The sequence below is a fragment of the Podarcis cretensis genome, assembly GCF_951804945.1.
Source record: "Podarcis cretensis genome assembly, chromosome: 2".
Lineage (NCBI taxonomy): Eukaryota > Metazoa > Chordata > Lepidosauria > Squamata > Lacertidae > Podarcis > Podarcis cretensis.
The window spans coordinates 109,044,032-109,061,352 of record NC_137171.1 but is presented as its reverse complement, the minus strand read 5'-3'; the positions used below and the strand labels follow the sequence as shown (position 1 = coordinate 109,061,352).

The following is a 17,321-nucleotide window of genomic DNA, read 5'->3' as shown; positions in this document are numbered from 1 at the left end:
CACGGAAACGCCGTTTACCTTCCCGCTGGTAAGCGGTCCCTATTTATCTACTTGCACCCGGAGGTGCTTTTGAACTGCTAGGTTGGCAGGCGCTGGGACCGAGCAGCGGGAGCGCACCCTGCCGCAGGGATTCGAACCGCCGACCTTTCGATCGGCAAGCCCTAGGCGCTGAGGCTTTAACCCACAGCGCCACCTGCGTCCCTAGGGGCAGGTGTACCTACCTGTAATGCCCCCATCACGCTGCTGCAATGACAAGGTTATGTTCTGCAATGTTGCTGTTGGTCTGCTCCTCCCTAAGCACTTACGTAAGGTAAAGGTAAAGGGACCCCTGACCATTAGGTCCAGTCGTGGCTGACTCTGGGGTTTTGGCGCTCATCTCGCTTTATTGGCCGAGGGAGCCGGCGTACAGCTTCCGGGTCATGTGGCCAGCATGACAAAGCCGCTTCTGGCAAACCAGAGCAGCGCACGGAAACGCCGTTGACCTTCCCACCGGAGCGGTACCTATTTATCTACTTGCACTTCGTGCTTTCGAACTGCTAGGTGGGCAGGAGCTGGGACCAAGCAACGGGAGCTCACCCTGTCGCGGAGATTCGAACCGCCGACCTTCTGATTGGCAAGTCCTAGGCTCTGTGGTTTAACCCACAGCGCCACCCGCGTCCCCGTAGTGCGCTTCAAAAAGGCAACAGTTAAGAGAGGCAAGGATCCTGCTTCCTCCCCTGTAGCCAACCTTGCACACTTAGTCCCAGTGGTTGTCTGTGTCTGCTGTGTTTCAGATTTTATTTACAAATCTGAGCTCCGACAGGAGAGGATTTTTATTTCCCCGCATCGTCTCTTGCAGGCTTACGCAGTTCGCTTACCAATTACTGCAAATTTTCCCAATCTGGTGCCTTCTAGTTGTTTTGGAATGCGCCCCAAGCTTGGGGTAAGGACAAACAAGGCCAACTGAACTGACCATCTCTGTTGTCTTGACTCCTGAGCAGAGTTGGGCAGGAATCTCTCTCACATTAAAGAGAGGGAGAGAATCTGAAAATCTCTGCTTCAGGATCCTGCTTTAGCTGAACTTTCTACACCCCAAGTTTCTAGTTGGGTTCACAAGTGGATCGCTACAAAGTTCAAGGTGTTGTTATAACATACAGAAGGAGAGGGAGAACTGCTGGAGGACTGTATAATAATAATAATAATAATAATAATAATAATAATAATAATAATAATAATTTATTTATTTATACCCTGCCCATCTGGCTGGGTTTCCCCAGCCACTCTGGGTGGCTCCCAACAGAGTATTAAAAACAAGGTAAAACATCAGACATTAAAAACTTCCCTAAACAGGGCTGCCTTCAGATGACTTTTAGAAGACTTTTAGAAGATAGTTGTTTATTTCCTTGACATCTGATGGGAGGGCATTTCACAGGGCAGGCACCACTACTGAGAAGGCCCTCTGCCTGTATTGCCTGGTTGAAGGGACACTTCAATAGCACGGAATCTTTGTGACTTCCAAGAAATGTGTGCCATTTCCAAGTCAACAGCAGGCAGTCTTAACTGCACCTCTTTTTATTTTTGCAGCTGGGATCGGGTGGAGGCAGGGCAGGGTTCTTCATATCTGTTACGAGAATCACAATATCCTTTTCAACCCTGTGTACATCCCCCAAGCTGAATTTGTAACATACCAAAACAATGCAAAACAAGATAGGTAGCCGTGTTGGTCTGCCATAGTCAAAACAAAATAAAAAAATTCCTTCCAGTAGCATCTTAAAGACCAACTAAGTTAGTTCTTGGTATGAGCTTTCGTGTGCATGCACACTTCTTCAGATACCTGAAGAAGTGTATCTGAAGAAGTGTGCATGCACACGAAAGCTCATACCAAGAACTAACTTAGTTGGTCTTTAAGGTGCTACTGGAAGGAATTTTTTTATTTTGTTTTGAATGCAAAACAAAACAAGGAGTTTGATATAGAGGCAAATTCTCTACAAAAATTCTCAGTAACAAACATGTGCAGAAAGAACAAGGTGTGCAAATTAAGTGCACTTCGGAAAAAGACTGTACATTTTTTTGGTTGCAGAATTTATTCTGATTGCAGAATGTTGAAATTGCAGAATTCCTTTGCTGCTTTGCTTGTAAGCAGGAAAGTCTCTGCACACTGCATTCTTGGGAATCCCATCACCAAAGCTGGAGAAGAGCTCCTCTCGACTTCAGGAAATCTAGCACTTCAGGGCAACGCCTCGTATGTGTCCTGCCTCGTGCCTCAGGCGGCTGGATTTGTAGCTGAAGCTCTTCCCGCATTTGCTACACAGATAGGGTCTCTCTCCTGTGTGGATCCTCTGGTGTCTCACGAGGTCTCCGCTCCGGAAAAAACCTTTCTCGCAGTTCATGCAGTCGTACGGCCGTGGTGCTCCGCAGCACCTGAGAAAGACCGGGTTTCCTCTTAAGCCTTCTACGGCTTTGAGCGCTGCCTCTTTGAGGTGCTTCCTCTGGTGCCGAGCCAGGTGGGAGCTGACGGTGAATCTTTTCCTGCACGCGGGGCACTCGTACGGCTTCTCTCCCGTGTGAATCCGGTGGTGGCGAATCAGAGCCGACTTGAAGTTGAAGCTTTTCCCGCACTCGGGGCAGCCATAGGGCTTCTCTCCTGTGTGGCTCCTCCGGTGGTGAATGAAGTGCGAGATCTGAGTGAACCTTTTCCCGCAGTCCAAACATGTGTAGGGTTTCTCCCCCGTGTGGATCCTCTGGTGCTGAGTGAGGTGGCTGCTCTCCATGAAGCTTTTCCCACACTCTAGACATTGGTAGGGCTTCTCACCCGTGTGGAATTTCTGGTGCCTTTTGAAGGCGTTTTGATTGGAGAGCCCTTTCCCGCAATCGGGGCACTTCCAAAGGCTCTGGCTCTCGTCTGCCTTGGGTCTCAGATGCTTCCGGCTGTTCTGCCCACAGACGGCGTGTGCGTTCCTACTTCCACCTTGGTCCTGATGCACTCTGGGTCCTTTCCAAGTCTTAAAACCTTGGCAGCACTCTGTGAATCTCTCCACATTTATTCGCCTCACCGATCTACGAGGCAAGCAGCTCTTCAAAGTCTCTCCCGGCTCAGGATTCTGCAGTGTCGTCATCCTGGAAACTTCCAGATGAGAATTCTGCTTCATGTTGTTACTCAGCCTGAGGACTGCAGGGAAAAATTAAAAGCTTTAGAGAAGATACTGCTCTAACCCAGGGCTGGGGAACCTGTAGCCCTACAGAAAAAAAGCCACTAGCTTTTTTAAAAGGTAAATTCACAGAGGGTGGCCTGCCAATGACCCATTAGTCATGACAGCTAAAGCAGTGGTTCTCAAAACTTTCTTGAGAACCACTGCTTTTGGAAATGAACATTTGCTCGCACCACACTGAATTTTTTTTATTATTGATAAGAGATGCAGTGGCAAACAAAAAGAAAAAGCTCCTAGCAGTGCTTTATTTATAGCATGGAACACAACTCAACAACATGATCATGGGGTGTCCGGAAAGTATAAAACAATGCAGCTACATAAAAACACAAATCATTGCCAAAATAGGATTATAAACGAGCCTATAAGGTACAGGTGTACTTAAGTATGTATACAAACTCAATGAGAAGTGTGAGCTTGCAGTATCACTTGATGCTCTTGGCTTTCATTTTGAAAAGAGATCCATATTCTACAAACAACAAAAAAATATTCTGGGACTAGACTAGACTGAAAGGTGTAAATGTTTATTTGATTGTCCTTGACTCTTCCCACCATCCTCTCCTGCCTTTGAGAACTACTGGCCTAAAGGATGGATTGGAATTACCCTACTGCATAAAACTACTTAGGTTCTATGATTACGTATGTGGCCCGTCCTCCCATGTTACCCTCACAACAACAACCCTGCGAGGTCGGCAGAGGTGAGAGAACTCAATTGTCTCAAATCTGCCCAGTTAATTTCATCAGTGAATGGGGAGGGGGGGATCTGAACCTGGGTCCCCCCAAGTCCTAGTCCATGTCCTAAGATGTTGCCAGTCAGAGCAAGAGAGGTGGAATGTCTGTTATCCATTACCGGCAAGGCCAGCAACACATACACAAGAGTGCGGCCTGATCACAACACTGGTAAGAACCAGTTAACGGGGAACCCTTAAAGGGCTGAGGAAGGCAAAAACCACCACCCCTTAAATCAACTCACCCAACCAAGGTCTCTTCCATTTGAGGGGCTCCAGGGATTCCTCCATCCATGGCTCCTCTTTGCGCTCTATTTTGCAGATGAGCTCCGGTTTGATGGACAGGTGCCCTGCTGAGGGAGCAGAGGACAGCAACTTTACTCCTTACTCGTTTCTTACATTTATGTACCAGCTGAGGGTGGCGTGCCAGGGTCCCCTCCTCCCCATTCCATCCTCACAGTGGCCCTGCTGTGGGGGCATTGGCTGACCTAAGGTCACCCAGGGGGCTTCGTGACTGAGTGGGGAATCTCAGGCCAACACTCTAGCCTCTGTACCACACTAGGATACCGCACCTCCCTTACAAATACATCATCCAAGCACAATAGCAGAAAATTGTTCCTATCCCTTATAACACCCAGCAGGTCACTGTGTTCTGCAGAAGAGTGTCTCTTCCAAGCCGCTACAGAAACACGTGCCACGAAAACCTCAGAGCAGGGCCTTTGCCGTGGCTGCCCCTGGTCTATGGAACAGCATCCCCCTTGAGATGTTGACAAGGCACCTCCTAGCTGCACTTTCCTGAAACATCTGAAGACTCCCACCCTCTGCTTTTCCAGCTCTAGTGACACAAAGTCTCTACTTTAAGGAGGGGGTTGTATAATTTTAAAAACAATTTCTAGCTGGTTTCTATGACTTATTTGTAAGCTGCCTTGAGATGCACGTGGAAAGAGATTCATAAAATAAATAAACAAGAAGTAGTAATACCCATTACACATTTGTAAGAACTCAAGACTAAGCCAAGCATGCAGGCTAGGCTGATTCAGTAGGGTGGCAACTATTCTGGGGGGCGTGCTGCTGGAGGGAAGAGGGGAGGCACTGCTGCTCACTCACACATCCAGCCAGGAAGCCGATAGCCAGAGATGCATGTTTTTGTTTCCCTTTCGTGGCTGGGTTAAGGGAGCAGCAACAGCAAACCACAAACACACCAGCTGCATTTTCCTGGGATTCAAGAAGGGCTCGCAAGGTGCATGAATTGGGTTGCCCACAGATTGGAGTGCTTACGGCTCTTGGCTATGATGGCTATGTTCCTCCTCCACACTTGGAAGCAGCAGTGCTTTTGAATATGGGTTGCAGGGAATTGAAAACCAGTGTGGTGCACGAGTGGTTAGAGTGCTGGACTAGGGCCTGGGAGACTGAGGTTTGGGTTCCCACTCGGCCAGGGGGCTCACTGCGTGACCTAGAGGCAGCGGCTGCCTCTCAGCCTAGCCTGCCTCGCAGTGGTGTTGTGGGGATTAAAGAGGGTGGGGGTGGAGAACCACAGGGCCACCTTGAGCTCCTTGGAGAAATAGAAGGGAAATAAATGCAAATAAATAAAATTGCAAATGGGGAGAGTTGCTGCTGTTGCACTGCTTGCAGGCATCCCATCGGGGCATCTGGTGACAACAGGATGGTGGCCTCTTTGGCCTTAACTGGCGGCACAAGCTTTTCTGATGCTCTTATGTGGGCACCAAGTTGAGGAAATGCTGGTTCAAACAAAACGTTTCAGACTGGTTCCTGTACTACAATTTGCAGATTGCAAAACCTTACGTTTGCCTCCAAGGTCAGTTCAACAAAGAGGTGCACTCCCCTCTGCAAACCTTGGCACCAGCATTATTTCTCTGCTGCTTCCAGACTCTCTGGAACACCACATGACACACACCCACACCCCCAAGCAAGGGAGATCCTTACCCAGAGAGGTGACCGCATAATAGTTGTCCACCATCACAGCCCGGTAGAGGTCCTTCTGCCATTTGGCTAGCTCCGCCCACTCGGCCAGGGAGAAATATACAGCCACATCCTCAAACATCACCTGCGGCAAAGAGAAAGCAACTCTCAAATGGAGTTCCAGATGGCTCCACCGGCTCTCTGCCAGAGGCTGTGACGGGGACAGTCCCTAAGGGCCTCATCCCTTCCAACTCTACAATTCTATGACTGTTGCACCAAGAACCTACTTGAGAGTTTCCCAAAAGGCCATTGTGATAACCAGATGGGCAAGATGGGCCCTTGGCTTGAATGCAACCAGAATGTTAGAACACAACCCCCTGTTGAATTTAAATTCAGCAGTGTAAATAAGTTATGATGGATGTCATAATGGAATACTGAATGGTATAGTTTCTGTAAAACATGCAGGGATATATGATATGTAAAATGAACCATGGAAAGAGAAGAAGGGAAGTCATTGATATCTTAAGGATGTAAATATGAGTACTTTAAATTGTAAAATTTAACATAAAGGTAAAGGTAAAGGTACCCCTGCCCGTACAGGCCAGTCTTGACAGACTCTGGGGTTGTGCGCCCATCTCACTTAAGAGGCCAGGGGCCAGCGCTGTCCGGAGACACTTCCGGGTCACGTGGCCAGCGTGACATTGCTGCTCTGGCCAGAGCCAGAGCCAGAGCCGCACATGGAAACGCTGTTTACCTTCCCGCTGGTAAGTGGTCCCTATTTATCTACTTGCACCCGGAGGTGCTTTCGAACTGCTAGGTTGGCAGGCGCTGGGACCGAGCAGCGGGAGCGCACCCCGCCGCAGGGATTCGAACCGCCGACCTTTCGATCGGCAAGCCCTAGGCGCTGAGGCTTTAACCCACAGCGCCACCTGCGTCCCTTAAAATTTAACATATGTACATAAAATTTAACATATGTACACACAAAAAAGGGAGAACACAGCTCCTCTTCCAACAATGCTCCGAAAGATCTAATCCATGCCCGACCGCCCACTCACTCCTGTGCCATTAACAGCTGCTTGGCAGACAGGCATTCAGCAGGTGCAGCAGCTTTCCTGCATGGAAATAGAGCAGGAGGCCACCAAGTTTCCATAAGCGTTGTGCAGCTGTGGAAAGCCGCAGAAGCCGTTCCTTAAGGGAAAGTGGGTCAACGCCCAATTCGAAAAAATAAGCTGGAGGAACGAGTGGGAAAGAGAGGGAAGAAAGGAGGAAGAAGAGGTGGTGGGAAAGCTTCGCCTGTTGGTTTTCTGCCTGCCGCCTGTTTGTATGGCTCATATATCCGCATCCGCACATGCTCTGCTGAACAACCACGTGGGGGACGGACTTTCCTGAACTCTTTGGGGGAGTTGGCTCACTTTCAAGCCGGCTGCAGTTGCTCCCATTCCTCCGGGAGTTAAGGACGCCATCTCCATCCTTCTGGGTCCAGCGGGAGCCGCTTGCTCCTCTGAGCATGCGCAGGACGAACAAGAACCAAGGCAGCGTCATCCCAGGCTGGGGAGGCACCCGGGGAAACACCGCATCACGCAACCGCGCTTGACCCCGGAAGCTCAGTGCTGGCGAAGACGACGAAAGGAGAAAGCGAGCAGCCACTTCCGCCGCTCCTTTCCCCTGTTCCTGAGCTCCCTCTGGTGGCGCCACCAGGAAAGCTCCGAGACATTTTCCTTTCTAAGTAACAAGAAGGCTCATCCCAAAGGGAGCAGATAAGACTATTTATACATGCGACCACGGCTGGGCAGATAATATCTGTCAACTTTCAGGTGGAAAATAAGGGATCAGCAGCCTCGAAAATAAGGCATCAGCAGCCTCACCTGTCCCGGGGACAGTCTACGGGATATCTAACAATCTGGGATAGCAGCGGGAAACGGCGCTGGAATAAGGGAATTTCCCGCAAAAAAAGGGAAGGTTGACAGCTATGGCGCAGATGTTATTGGCCCAGAGATGGAATGAAGTCCCTACCAGAGAAGAATGGAAGATCAAGTCGATGAATTATGCCGAAATGGCAAAAAGAATCAGAGATCAGGAAGACCAAACGTTTAATAAGGAATGGGGAGAATTTATAACTTATCTTAAAAACCATTGTTAACAGTTGAAGTCTTTAGTAGGATTGGAATATCACTCCCAGTTTAATGGTGAATTTTTGACACAATGGAGAGCTAAAAGTTTGGATTATCATAAAAGGTGCAGGAGGTAATGATGAACAATAGGACCCACAAAGGGGAGGAAGGAAGGAAAAGAGATTCATTGGAATCTTGTTTTTATGTTGCAAGTTGGACATGTGACTGTAAAATTTTAATTGGAAAAACCAAATAAATTTCAAACAAACAAACAAGAAGGCTCTGGCAGATAGGGTTACCATATTTTGAAGAGCTAAAAAGAGGACACATTTACTGGCATCCACTTTTAGCTATGGGATCACTATGCGACTCTTTTTAAATACCCCTGCTATATGTAGGCTGTAGAAACTGCAATATATCGCTAGTGGCAATGCTCTTAAATTTCAACGACAAAATAACAACGCTTTTGGCCTTTGTCCTGTATCAACAAGGGTCTTTTTATGATCTGCTCTGCTGGAAAAGTCTCCAAAATTCTGCTTGTGCTGTTGGATCTTTGATGGTACCTTCACACATCCATGTGATGCTGCCTTCATGAAGTTTTGCCTGGAGGCAGAAGTGGTGGGGGGCAGGGGGAGTAAAAAAAAATCTGAGGATGCAACTAATATCTATTGTGAAAATAGAATACAAAATAAGGCGATTGGTCATTGCACACACTCCATTTATTACAAGCAGGCGGGGTGATTACAGGCAGCGTCTATACTTCAGATACAGAAATGTAACCGTTCATAGCCCTATTCAGAAGTTGGACAAACGCGAGAAAGAGAGAGGGGAACCATCAGCCAGCCCTGGCCTCCGTTAATAAGTTGGTAAGTTGCTGGCATCTGGAGGGACAGTGCAAATGTGCAGGGAGGCAGCCTTCACAAACATACACACAGGCTTCCATGCAATCAGGAATCCTGCACAACTAGGATTCCTGATAGTGTAGCCCCCTTTGTTCATGCAGGCAAAGGCTGCCTGCTTGCACTTCTTTGCACTTTGCATGTGGGCCCCACGGGTGGCGCTCATCAGCACAGCCCTGCTCCCACCTCCCAAGTTTGCCCAAAGTGCAAGGGAAACTTCTGAATAGAGTTTATATATTATAACGAACCAACTTGAGAGACTACAGTACTGTAATATGCACTAGTAAATGTATATGCAGCAACATGCTGTATATAGATGTTGGGTTTCCCCCCAGTTAAGTCGTAACAGTCTCTTATAACAAAATATTGATAAATACAGTTTTATTTATTAAAATAGTTACTTCCCCCAGCTTTCGGATCTTCAACATGGGCATCGGGGCAGTTCACAGCATCAGTTAACACAAACGACAATCTGCAAATTAAAAACAAAACAAAACACCTATACAAAAACAAAAGCCTGGTATTAAAAGGCACAGTGGAACAAAATGTTTTCCTTTTGTAAAAATGTCAAGAGACTAAGAAGGAGGGGAATCAACAGGGCCTTTTTGGCGAGGAGTTCCACAAACTAGGTGCTAGAACCGAAAAGTCCTTGCCTCGTGTGCCAGTCAGTCAGAGTTGGGACAAGAGGCAGAGCATCTGAGGGCAACTGCAGTGGGTGGGTGGGCTCAGGTGGCAGATGGCCCTTCAGATTTTCTGGTCCCAAGCAATTTTTAATGGCATTTGTAGAGTAACCAACACTTTTGAGTTTTGCTCACAAACAAACCGGTAACTGAACAATGTACAGTCATACTACATGTTGCGTCCGCTTCAGGTTGTGGACTGCCGAAACCCGGAAGTACCGGACTGGGTTACTTCCGGGTTTCGACAGTCGTGGATGCACAGAAGCGCCAAATCGCAACCCGTGCATGCTCAGACGCGGGTTGCGAAAGAGAGAGAGGGAATGTGCCTTGTGCATTGCACACTTTACTGGCTCATCAGCCCTGAATTCAGTGTAACATCTGAAAAGGTGATCTACTCACACACAGCTGTACACAGGTAGGATCCCCAGCTAGCAGGACCAGGAGTCAGGGACGATGGGAACTGTAGTCCAAAAACTGCTAGACACACAAGTTTGGGAAACCCTGTTCTAGATCCTTTCTTGAGGTGAAATTATAGTCCTGTCAACAGAATTGCAGAGCTGGAAACGCTATCTAGTCCAACCCCTGTGCAGGAACCACAGCTAAATAGCAGGCATACTGTACTTTTCCGTGTATAAGACAAGAGTTTTTACTCAAAAAGAATGTTAAAAATTGGAGTTTGTCTTATACACGGATAGTGCAGAGGGGGGACGGGTGATTTGTCTCAGCTGCGAGCAGCAGCTTGTCACCGGTGATTGGGTGGGTGATTGGTGGCTGCAGCAACGGCTGCTTCGGATTGGCTGTTGCTGCGTCAGTTGGGTGGGTGATTGGTGGCTGCGGCAAGGGGTGTTTCGGATTGGCTTCTGCTGCGACAATTGGGCGGGCGATTGCTGGCTGCTGGTGGCGGGCGGACAGACGCTTGTTAGCTTTGGCGACGTGTGCGATTGTCAGCATTTTTGAGTCAGGCGAGTGATTTTCTGCATTCCCCCCCCCCAAAAAAAAAGCTCAACAACAACTCTGGGCCATCTCTGCCCCCCTTTTCTTAAAATGTAGTCCCCCAAAACAGGGGGCGTCTTATACATGGGGGAGTGTTATACACGGAAACATATGGTATCAGTCAGAGCTTTTGCCCGGCGTGGACTCTCTGGTGTGAAATAAGGTGCGATTTCTGATTGAAACTCTTCCCGCAGTTGGAGCACTCATAAGGCTTCTCCCCCGTGTGCAGCCGCTGGTGTATGACGAGGCCCGAGTTGAAGCTGAAGCTCTTCCCGCAATCCCGGCACGAGTAGGGCTTGCGCCCCGTGTGGACGCCTCGGTGCGACACGAGGTGCGAGCGCTGGTTGAAGCTCTTCCCGCAGTCCGAGCATTTGTACGGCTTCTCCCCGGTGTGGATGCGCTGGTGGATGACCAGGCCCGAGTTGTAGCTGAAGCTCTTCCCGCAGTCCAGACACTTGAAGGACTTCTCCCCCACGTGGGTCCTCTGGTGCGACAGCAGGTGGGATTTCTGGCTGAAGCTCTTCTCGCACCCGGGGCACTGGTACGGCTTCTCCCCGGTGTGGATGCGCTGGTGGATCACCAGGCCCGAGTTGTAGCTGAAGCTCTTCCCGCAGGCAAAGCACTTGAAGGGCTTTTCTCCGGTGTGGGTGCCGCGGTGGGAGGTCAGGTGCGAGCGCTGATTGAAGCTCTTTTCGCACTCGGGGCACTGGTACGGCTTCTCCCCCGTGTGGATCCGCTGGTGGACCATGAGGCCCGAGTGGTTGCTGAAGGTTTTCTCGCAGACGATGCACAGGTACGGCTTCTCTCCCAGGCGGACGACTGAAGCCTTGCCGAGGCCCGAGGCCTGGCGGAAGTTCTCCCCCTGCTTGCGGCGCCTCCTCCCGCCTCCTCCAATGTGGATCAGCTGCTGGATCACTATTTGGTCAAGATTCCCGAAGCCCTGCTCCTTGCGTGGCTGAGCAGCTCCTTCTCGGCTTTTCTTGGCTCTCTCTCGCTTCTCTGGCAAGTCTCGGCCCCCGTTCTCTCTCTCCCGCTTGCAGCCGTGGGAGACCGTCTCTTCCAAGCCGCCCGCCAGCACCGCCATTGTTCCGGGCTCTTCCTTCACGCATCTCTGTTCCTTCAGCTCAGCCGCCATCCCATCGCCTGTTGAGACAAACAGAACTCAAAACCAGAAACATTCTAGGTATTTCAATTCCTGCTCCAACATCTCCTCTCCGGGGACTTTTAGAAAGTAGTCAAGGCAGATCAAACACCACAGAGGCCCAGATCTCCACCTGCTTCCCCACATTTTTAAACCAGTTAACTTTGTTTACAGGGTTATGCTGCTTTCAACTTTTTAAAAAGGTTGCTGTACACTGCTCTGATATTGATTGAGAGGGAAGAATTTTCTAAATTTTGTGCTGTGAACTGCCCTGACATCTATTGGTATAAGGCAGTATAACAACAACAACAAATATACAGTCATACCTCATGTTACGTTTGCTTCATGTTATGTTTTTTCAGGTTGCGTCCCGCAGCAACCTGGAAGTACCAGAAAGGGTTACTTCTGGATTTTGCCACTCACGCATGTGCAGAAGTGCTAAATCGCACTTTGCGCATGCGCACAAACACCAAATCGCGCCGCACACCTGCGCAGATATGGCGCTTCAGGGTGCGGGCTTTTCAGGTTGCGAACGGGCCTCTGGAACGGATCCCGTTCACAACCAGAGGTACCACTGAAATAATAATAATAAAATAATACACCAGTGTGGGTGAAAGGTGTGGAGAATAGACAATTGCCGCAGATCGTGGAGAGAGCAGAAGTACTGTATAACACATACAAGTATTTACCACAAGCCCACCAGCCTTGCCTGGCTGCACTGAATGTACAGTGGTACCTCAGGTTACAAACACTTCAGGTTACAGACTCCGCTAACCCGGAAGTAGTACCTCAGGTTAAGAACTTTGCTTCAGGATGAGAACAGAAATCATGCGGCAGCAGCGGGAGGCCCCATTAGCTAAAGTGGTACCTCAGGTAGCACTGTACATTGCACACAATAAACAACTTTTTTGGGTATCTAGATGCTAACCCAATCAGAGGTTTTGAGTGACATTGCTAACCAAATACATCCCAAAGTATCATCAAAAATTACATGAGTCCAATACTTAACTCCAGCTATTAAAAACGTCAAGTGACAAAAATACATTTGGGAAAGTTGAGTACTGTACGTGGTAATGGTAGTAACCAATGACAGTTCTTCCATTTTTACCCCTTAGATATTTTTATGCTATTTTGTTTACTTAACCAGATTTGTATACCACTTAAAACAGCAAATGACACCTCTAAGAGGTTATCAGACCTAGCAACGTGTGTGCGTTTACTTCTAGGTGTACACAGTCCTAGGGGAAAGAGCTGAAAGCATTCCTCACAAACATACACATTATTTCCCCACTCATCCCAAAAGAGCAGTTTTGTTGCATCAGATAAAAGGCTCTTGTCTCCCAGAGTGGTAAAAAAAGATGCCTCAGTAAGCCAAGGAAGGCTTGGAGCCAATAGCCCCCTCTCTTCCTGCCGCTTCCAAAAAAAAGGGGGTATTCAGTGGGACAGCACCTCTGAACCTGAACAACAGCCACCTCTGCATCATCCTCAACACTCCTGGTCAGGGATGGGGAACCTGTGACCCTCCAGATGCTGATGAACTACAATTCCCATCATCCCTGACTATTGACCACGTTGGCTGGAGCTGATGGGAGTTAGAGTCCAACAACACCTGGATAGCTTCAGGTGTTCCCCATCCCTTCCCTAGGCACTGTGCAGGGATATTTTTTTTAGCCAGAACTCACCTCTGGCACCTCTCAGGTGGGCGCTGCTGCCATTCTAAGAGAACAAGGGAGAAGTTCAGGGTGAGCTCTAGAACCTCTTTTTCTAGAAAAATAGCACTGTTTTGGTATCTGGAGGGAGTTTCACGTTTTATGGAGCACTGTAGACGGATCTGCATGGGATCAGTATTTATCACGCTGAAGACGCCTAGAAAACGAAGAAGGCATGCGCTTCCTTCAAACATCTAGTGAAGGAGATATGCAGTGCAACTGCAATGGGCAGACAATTCCTTGCAGGCCTCCACAGGGTGACTGGGGAGATCTTGATCCATGTCTGCTGCTATGGACCTGAATAAATTTTTAAAAAATGTAACCCATGGGTGGGCATACTAAGGCCCAGGGGCCGGATCCGGCTCAATCACCTTCTCAATCCGGCCCGCAGACGGTCCGGGAATCAGTGTGTTTTTACATGAGTAGAATGTGTCCTTTTATTTAAAAAGCATCTCTGGGTTGTTTGTGGGGCCTGCCTGGTGTTTTTACATCAGTAGAATGTGTGCTTTTATTTAAAATGCATCTCTGGGTTATTTGTGGGGCATAGGAATTGTGGGGCATAGGAATTGTGGGGCATAGGAATACAGTGGTATCTCTGGATGCGAACGGAATCCGTTCCAGAGCCACGTTCGCATCCTGAAGCGAACTCATGTCTGCGTGTGCGCGAGTCACGATTTGCCGCTTCTGCGCATGTGCGTGACATTATTTTGACCATCTGTGCGTGCACAAGCAGCGAAACCTGAAAGTAACGCGCTCCGTTACTTCCGGGTCGCTGCAGAGCGCAACCCGAAAACACTCAACCTGAAGCGTATTCAACCCGAGGTATGACTGTATACACACACACACGTATGAAAATAATGAATGAATGTTTGTGTGTGTCTTCTTTTCATACTTCCTAGCAAAATCCAGTAGAACCTCCTACCAAAATCCAGTAGAATTTTATTCAGCTTATGCCAAGTTAAATATACATTCCCCGGGGGTGGGTGTCTTGAGGGGGGGGGGTGCCAATTCGCACAGTTAACAAGCAGCAACTCTGGACTTCTTGGTATTGGAAAACGTTGATTTTAACAGAGCGCAGCGCCGGACAGAAGCCCACCCTGGAAGTGTTGTGGGCGGTCCGCTTCAAAGCGTTACCTGCAAAGACAGCAAGTCACTTTCTTGCCCTCCGCCCCACGGATCCTGCCCCCCCACCCCACCCCGCGCTCGTTCACCTGAGCAGTTTCCAGCTGGCAGCGTTCGCCAAGCCCGGCGCGTCCTCCGAGGGCAGTCTTCCCTCCGGTCCGGCGAGGAAGCGGGCTTGGCCTGGCGGCTCTGCGCTCGCTGCAGCCGCGGCGGTGAACGGTGGCGGCCGCTCTGTTGATGGTACTCCAGGAAGTTCCTCCGTCCTCCCAAACCAGCTGATCGGAGCTGGGGGTGGAGAAAGAGCAGCGATTTCCCCGGGATCGACGAGCAAGAGCCCTCTGCTGGCACGGCGCCAGACCGGAAAGCACGCGATTTTGGCACCCGGTCCGGAGACTTTTTAAAGGGGATCGCCAGCTTTTCCTTTCTTTTTCATTTTTTCCCCCTTTGAATATAATTTAACCAGCTCAGTATTTAAACAGGGAGGGAAGGACCAAACGTGCACGTTGCGTCCCTTTCGAATTACATTTCTGAATGCCGAAAGCTCCTCGCAAGCAGACAGACAGTGCTTCGGGGCAAAGCGTTGCTGCCAGTCATTTGCTTGCAGTGCGGGTTTACTATTATCGCAGGGAGGTTTAAAAGAATAATGCTGTAGGGACTATTCAAAAGGGTAATTTTCTTATATGCACGCTGAAATCAGTGCCGGATTTACGTATAAGCTAAACAAGGTATAGCTTTTGTTGTTGTTAGTCGTTTAGTCGTGTCCGACTCTTCGTGACCCCCTGGACCAGAGCACGCCAGGCACTCCTGTCTTCCACTGCCTCCCGCAGTTAGGTCAGACTCATGCTGGTAGCTTCGAGAACACTGCCCAACCATCTCGTCCTCTGTCGTCCCCTTCTCCTTATGCCCTCCATCTTTCCCAGCATCAGGGCCCTTTCCAGGGAGTCTTCTCTTCTCATGAGGTGGCCAAAGTATTGGAGCCTCAGCTTCACAATCTGTCCTTCCAGTGAGCACTCAGGGCTGATTTCCTTCAGAATGGAGAGGTTTGATCTTTTTGCAGTCCATGGGACTCTCAAGAGTCTCTTCAAGCACCATAATTCAAAAGCATCAATTATTCGGCAATCAGCCTTCTTTATGGTCCAGCTCTCACTTCCATACATCACTACTGGGAAAACCATAGTATACGGACCTTTGTTGGCAAGGTAATGTCTCCACTTTTTAAGATGCTGTCTAGGTTTGTCATTGCTTTTCCCCCAAGAAGCAGGCGTCTTTTAATTTCATGGCTGCTGTCACCATCTGCAGGGATCATGGAGCCCAAGAAAGTAAAATCTCTCACTGCCTCCATTTCTTCCCCTTCTATTTGCCAGGAAGTGATGGGACCAGTGGCCATGATCTTTGTTTTTTTGATGTTGAGCTTCAGACCATATTTTGCGCACTCCTCTTTCACCCTCAATAAACGGTTCTTTAATTCCTCCTCACTTTCTGCCATCAAGGTTGTGTCATCTGCATATCTGAGGTTGTTGATATTTCTTCCGGCAATCTTAATTCCGGCTTGGGATTCATCCAGCCTAGCCTTTCGCATGATGAATTCTGCATATAAGTTAAATAAGCAGGGAGACAATATACAGCCTTGCCGTACTCCTTTTCCAATTTTGAACCAATCAGTTGTTCCATATCCAGTTCTAACTGTAGCTTCTTGTCCCACATAGAGATTTCTCAGGAGACAGATGAGGTGGTCAGGCACTCCCATTTCTTTAAGAACTTGCCATAGTTTGCTGTGGTCGACACAGTCAAAGGCTTTTGCATAGTCAATGAAGCAGAAGTAGATGTCTTTCTGGAACTCTCTAGCTTTCTCCATAATCCAGTGCAAAGTATAGCTTAGGGCCCCCCCTAAAAAAATTCACTATTAATATGCTTCTTCTTAACTGTTCAACAATTAATTTGATAAAATACATATTTTGTTATGTGCAAATGGCTTTAGATACCTATTAGGTCCATAAATTGGGACGCAGGTGGCGCTGTGGGTTAAAGCCTCAGCGCCTAGGACTTGCCGATCGAAAGGTCAGCAGTTCGAATCCCTGCGGCGGGGTGCGCTCCCGCTGCTCGGTCCCAGCGCCTGCCAACCTAGCAGTTCGAAAGCACCTCCGGGTGCAAGTAGATAAATAGGGACCGCTTACCAGCGGGAAGGTAAACGGCGTTTCCGTGTGCGGCTCTGGCTCGCCAGAGCAGTGATGTCACGCTGGCCACGTGACCCGGAAGTGTCTCCGGACAGCGCTGGCCCCTGGCCTCTTGAGTGAGATGGGCGCACAACCCCAGAGTCTGTCAAGACTGGCCCGTACGGGCAGGGGTACCTTTACCTTTACCTTTAGGTCCATAAATTACCATATAGCATATATTCAACACACAAAAAAAGTGACAATTTGTTGCCGACAAAGGACAGCTGGACATATAAAGGGCCCCATTGCCTTCAGTAGCTTAGGGCCTCATCAAACCTAAATCCGTCCCTGACTGAAAGTATGAAGAGGCATTGCTTCCTTGCAACCTGACCACTGTGCTTAACTCCCGTCTAGATTTGCAGAACTCGTAAGACTTATTGCCCATACATATGTGTGCTAGAATTTGCATTCTTCCTCTGCAGCGTTCCAAGATGAGATGCTTCATGTCAGAGTGCGAGGGTTGGGTCAAGATAATGTGTTGCCTGAGGCAACAGGCAAGAGTGGAACCAAGAAACACCCAGTCAGTGGACCCACCCACTGCTGTATTTGGCCTTGAAGGCAAAAAGGCTACCAGCCCTGCCAAAAGTGTTTAGCAACACAGAACGGATTAAAAAGCCAGG

General features: G+C 48.9%; 3 protein-coding genes across 4 annotated transcripts in view; 1 reads left to right on the top strand and 2 right to left on the bottom strand.

The window, feature by feature from the left end:
- The window catches only part of LOC307208693 (uncharacterized protein), a 188,950-nt gene that overhangs the window by 56,299 nt on the left and 115,330 nt on the right, over nucleotides 1–17,321 (top strand). The gene's annotated exons all lie outside the window — the stretch shown is intronic.
- LOC307208796 (zinc finger protein 783-like) lies at nucleotides 1,512–7,551 on the bottom strand. 2 transcript variants are annotated; one of them, XM_079963764.1, is made up of 4 exons: nucleotides 7,246–7,547; nucleotides 5,858–5,978; nucleotides 4,159–4,263; nucleotides 1,512–3,148 (listed from the first exon to the last, which is right to left on the bottom strand). In XM_079963764.1, exons 1-4 carry the CDS (start codon nucleotides 7,300–7,302, stop codon nucleotides 2,199–2,201), a joined length of 1,233 nt encoding a protein of 410 aa, XP_079819890.1. In that variant the 5' UTR covers nucleotides 7,303–7,547; the 3' UTR covers nucleotides 1,512–2,198. The 2 variants fall into 2 exon arrangements, with proteins under 2 accessions (XP_079819890.1, XP_079819891.1); XM_079963765.1 differs by lacking the exon at nucleotides 4,159–4,263 and having other exon boundaries at nucleotides 7,246–7,551.
- Nucleotides 8,642–14,836, bottom strand: LOC307208895 (uncharacterized protein). Its single transcript, XM_079963921.1, has 2 exons — nucleotides 14,578–14,836; nucleotides 8,642–11,659 (listed from the first exon to the last, which is right to left on the bottom strand). The coding sequence occupies exon 2, from the start codon at nucleotides 11,649–11,651 to the stop codon at nucleotides 10,638–10,640; it is 1,014 nt and encodes a 337-aa protein (XP_079820047.1). The 5' UTR covers nucleotides 11,652–11,659; nucleotides 14,578–14,836; the 3' UTR covers nucleotides 8,642–10,637.

Excerpts from the sequence above, each read along its gene's own strand:
- LOC307208796 (XM_079963764.1), bottom strand. The coding sequence starts at position 7,302 with ATGGAGATGGCGTCCTTAACTCCCGGAGGAATGGGAGCAACTGCAGCC. Across the intron at positions 4,264-5,857 it reads TTATGCGGTCACCTCTCTGG|GGCACCTGTCCATCAAACCG; the intron begins GTAAGGATCTCC and ends CTCCCTCAGCAG. Across the intron at positions 3,149-4,158 it reads ATGGAAGAGACCTTGGTTGG|TCCTCAGGCTGAGTAACAAC; the intron begins GTGAGTTGATTT and ends TTTTCCCTGCAG.
- LOC307208895 (XM_079963921.1), bottom strand. The coding sequence starts at position 11,651 with ATGGCGGCTGAGCTGAAGGAACAGAGATGCGTGAAGGAAGAGCCCGGA.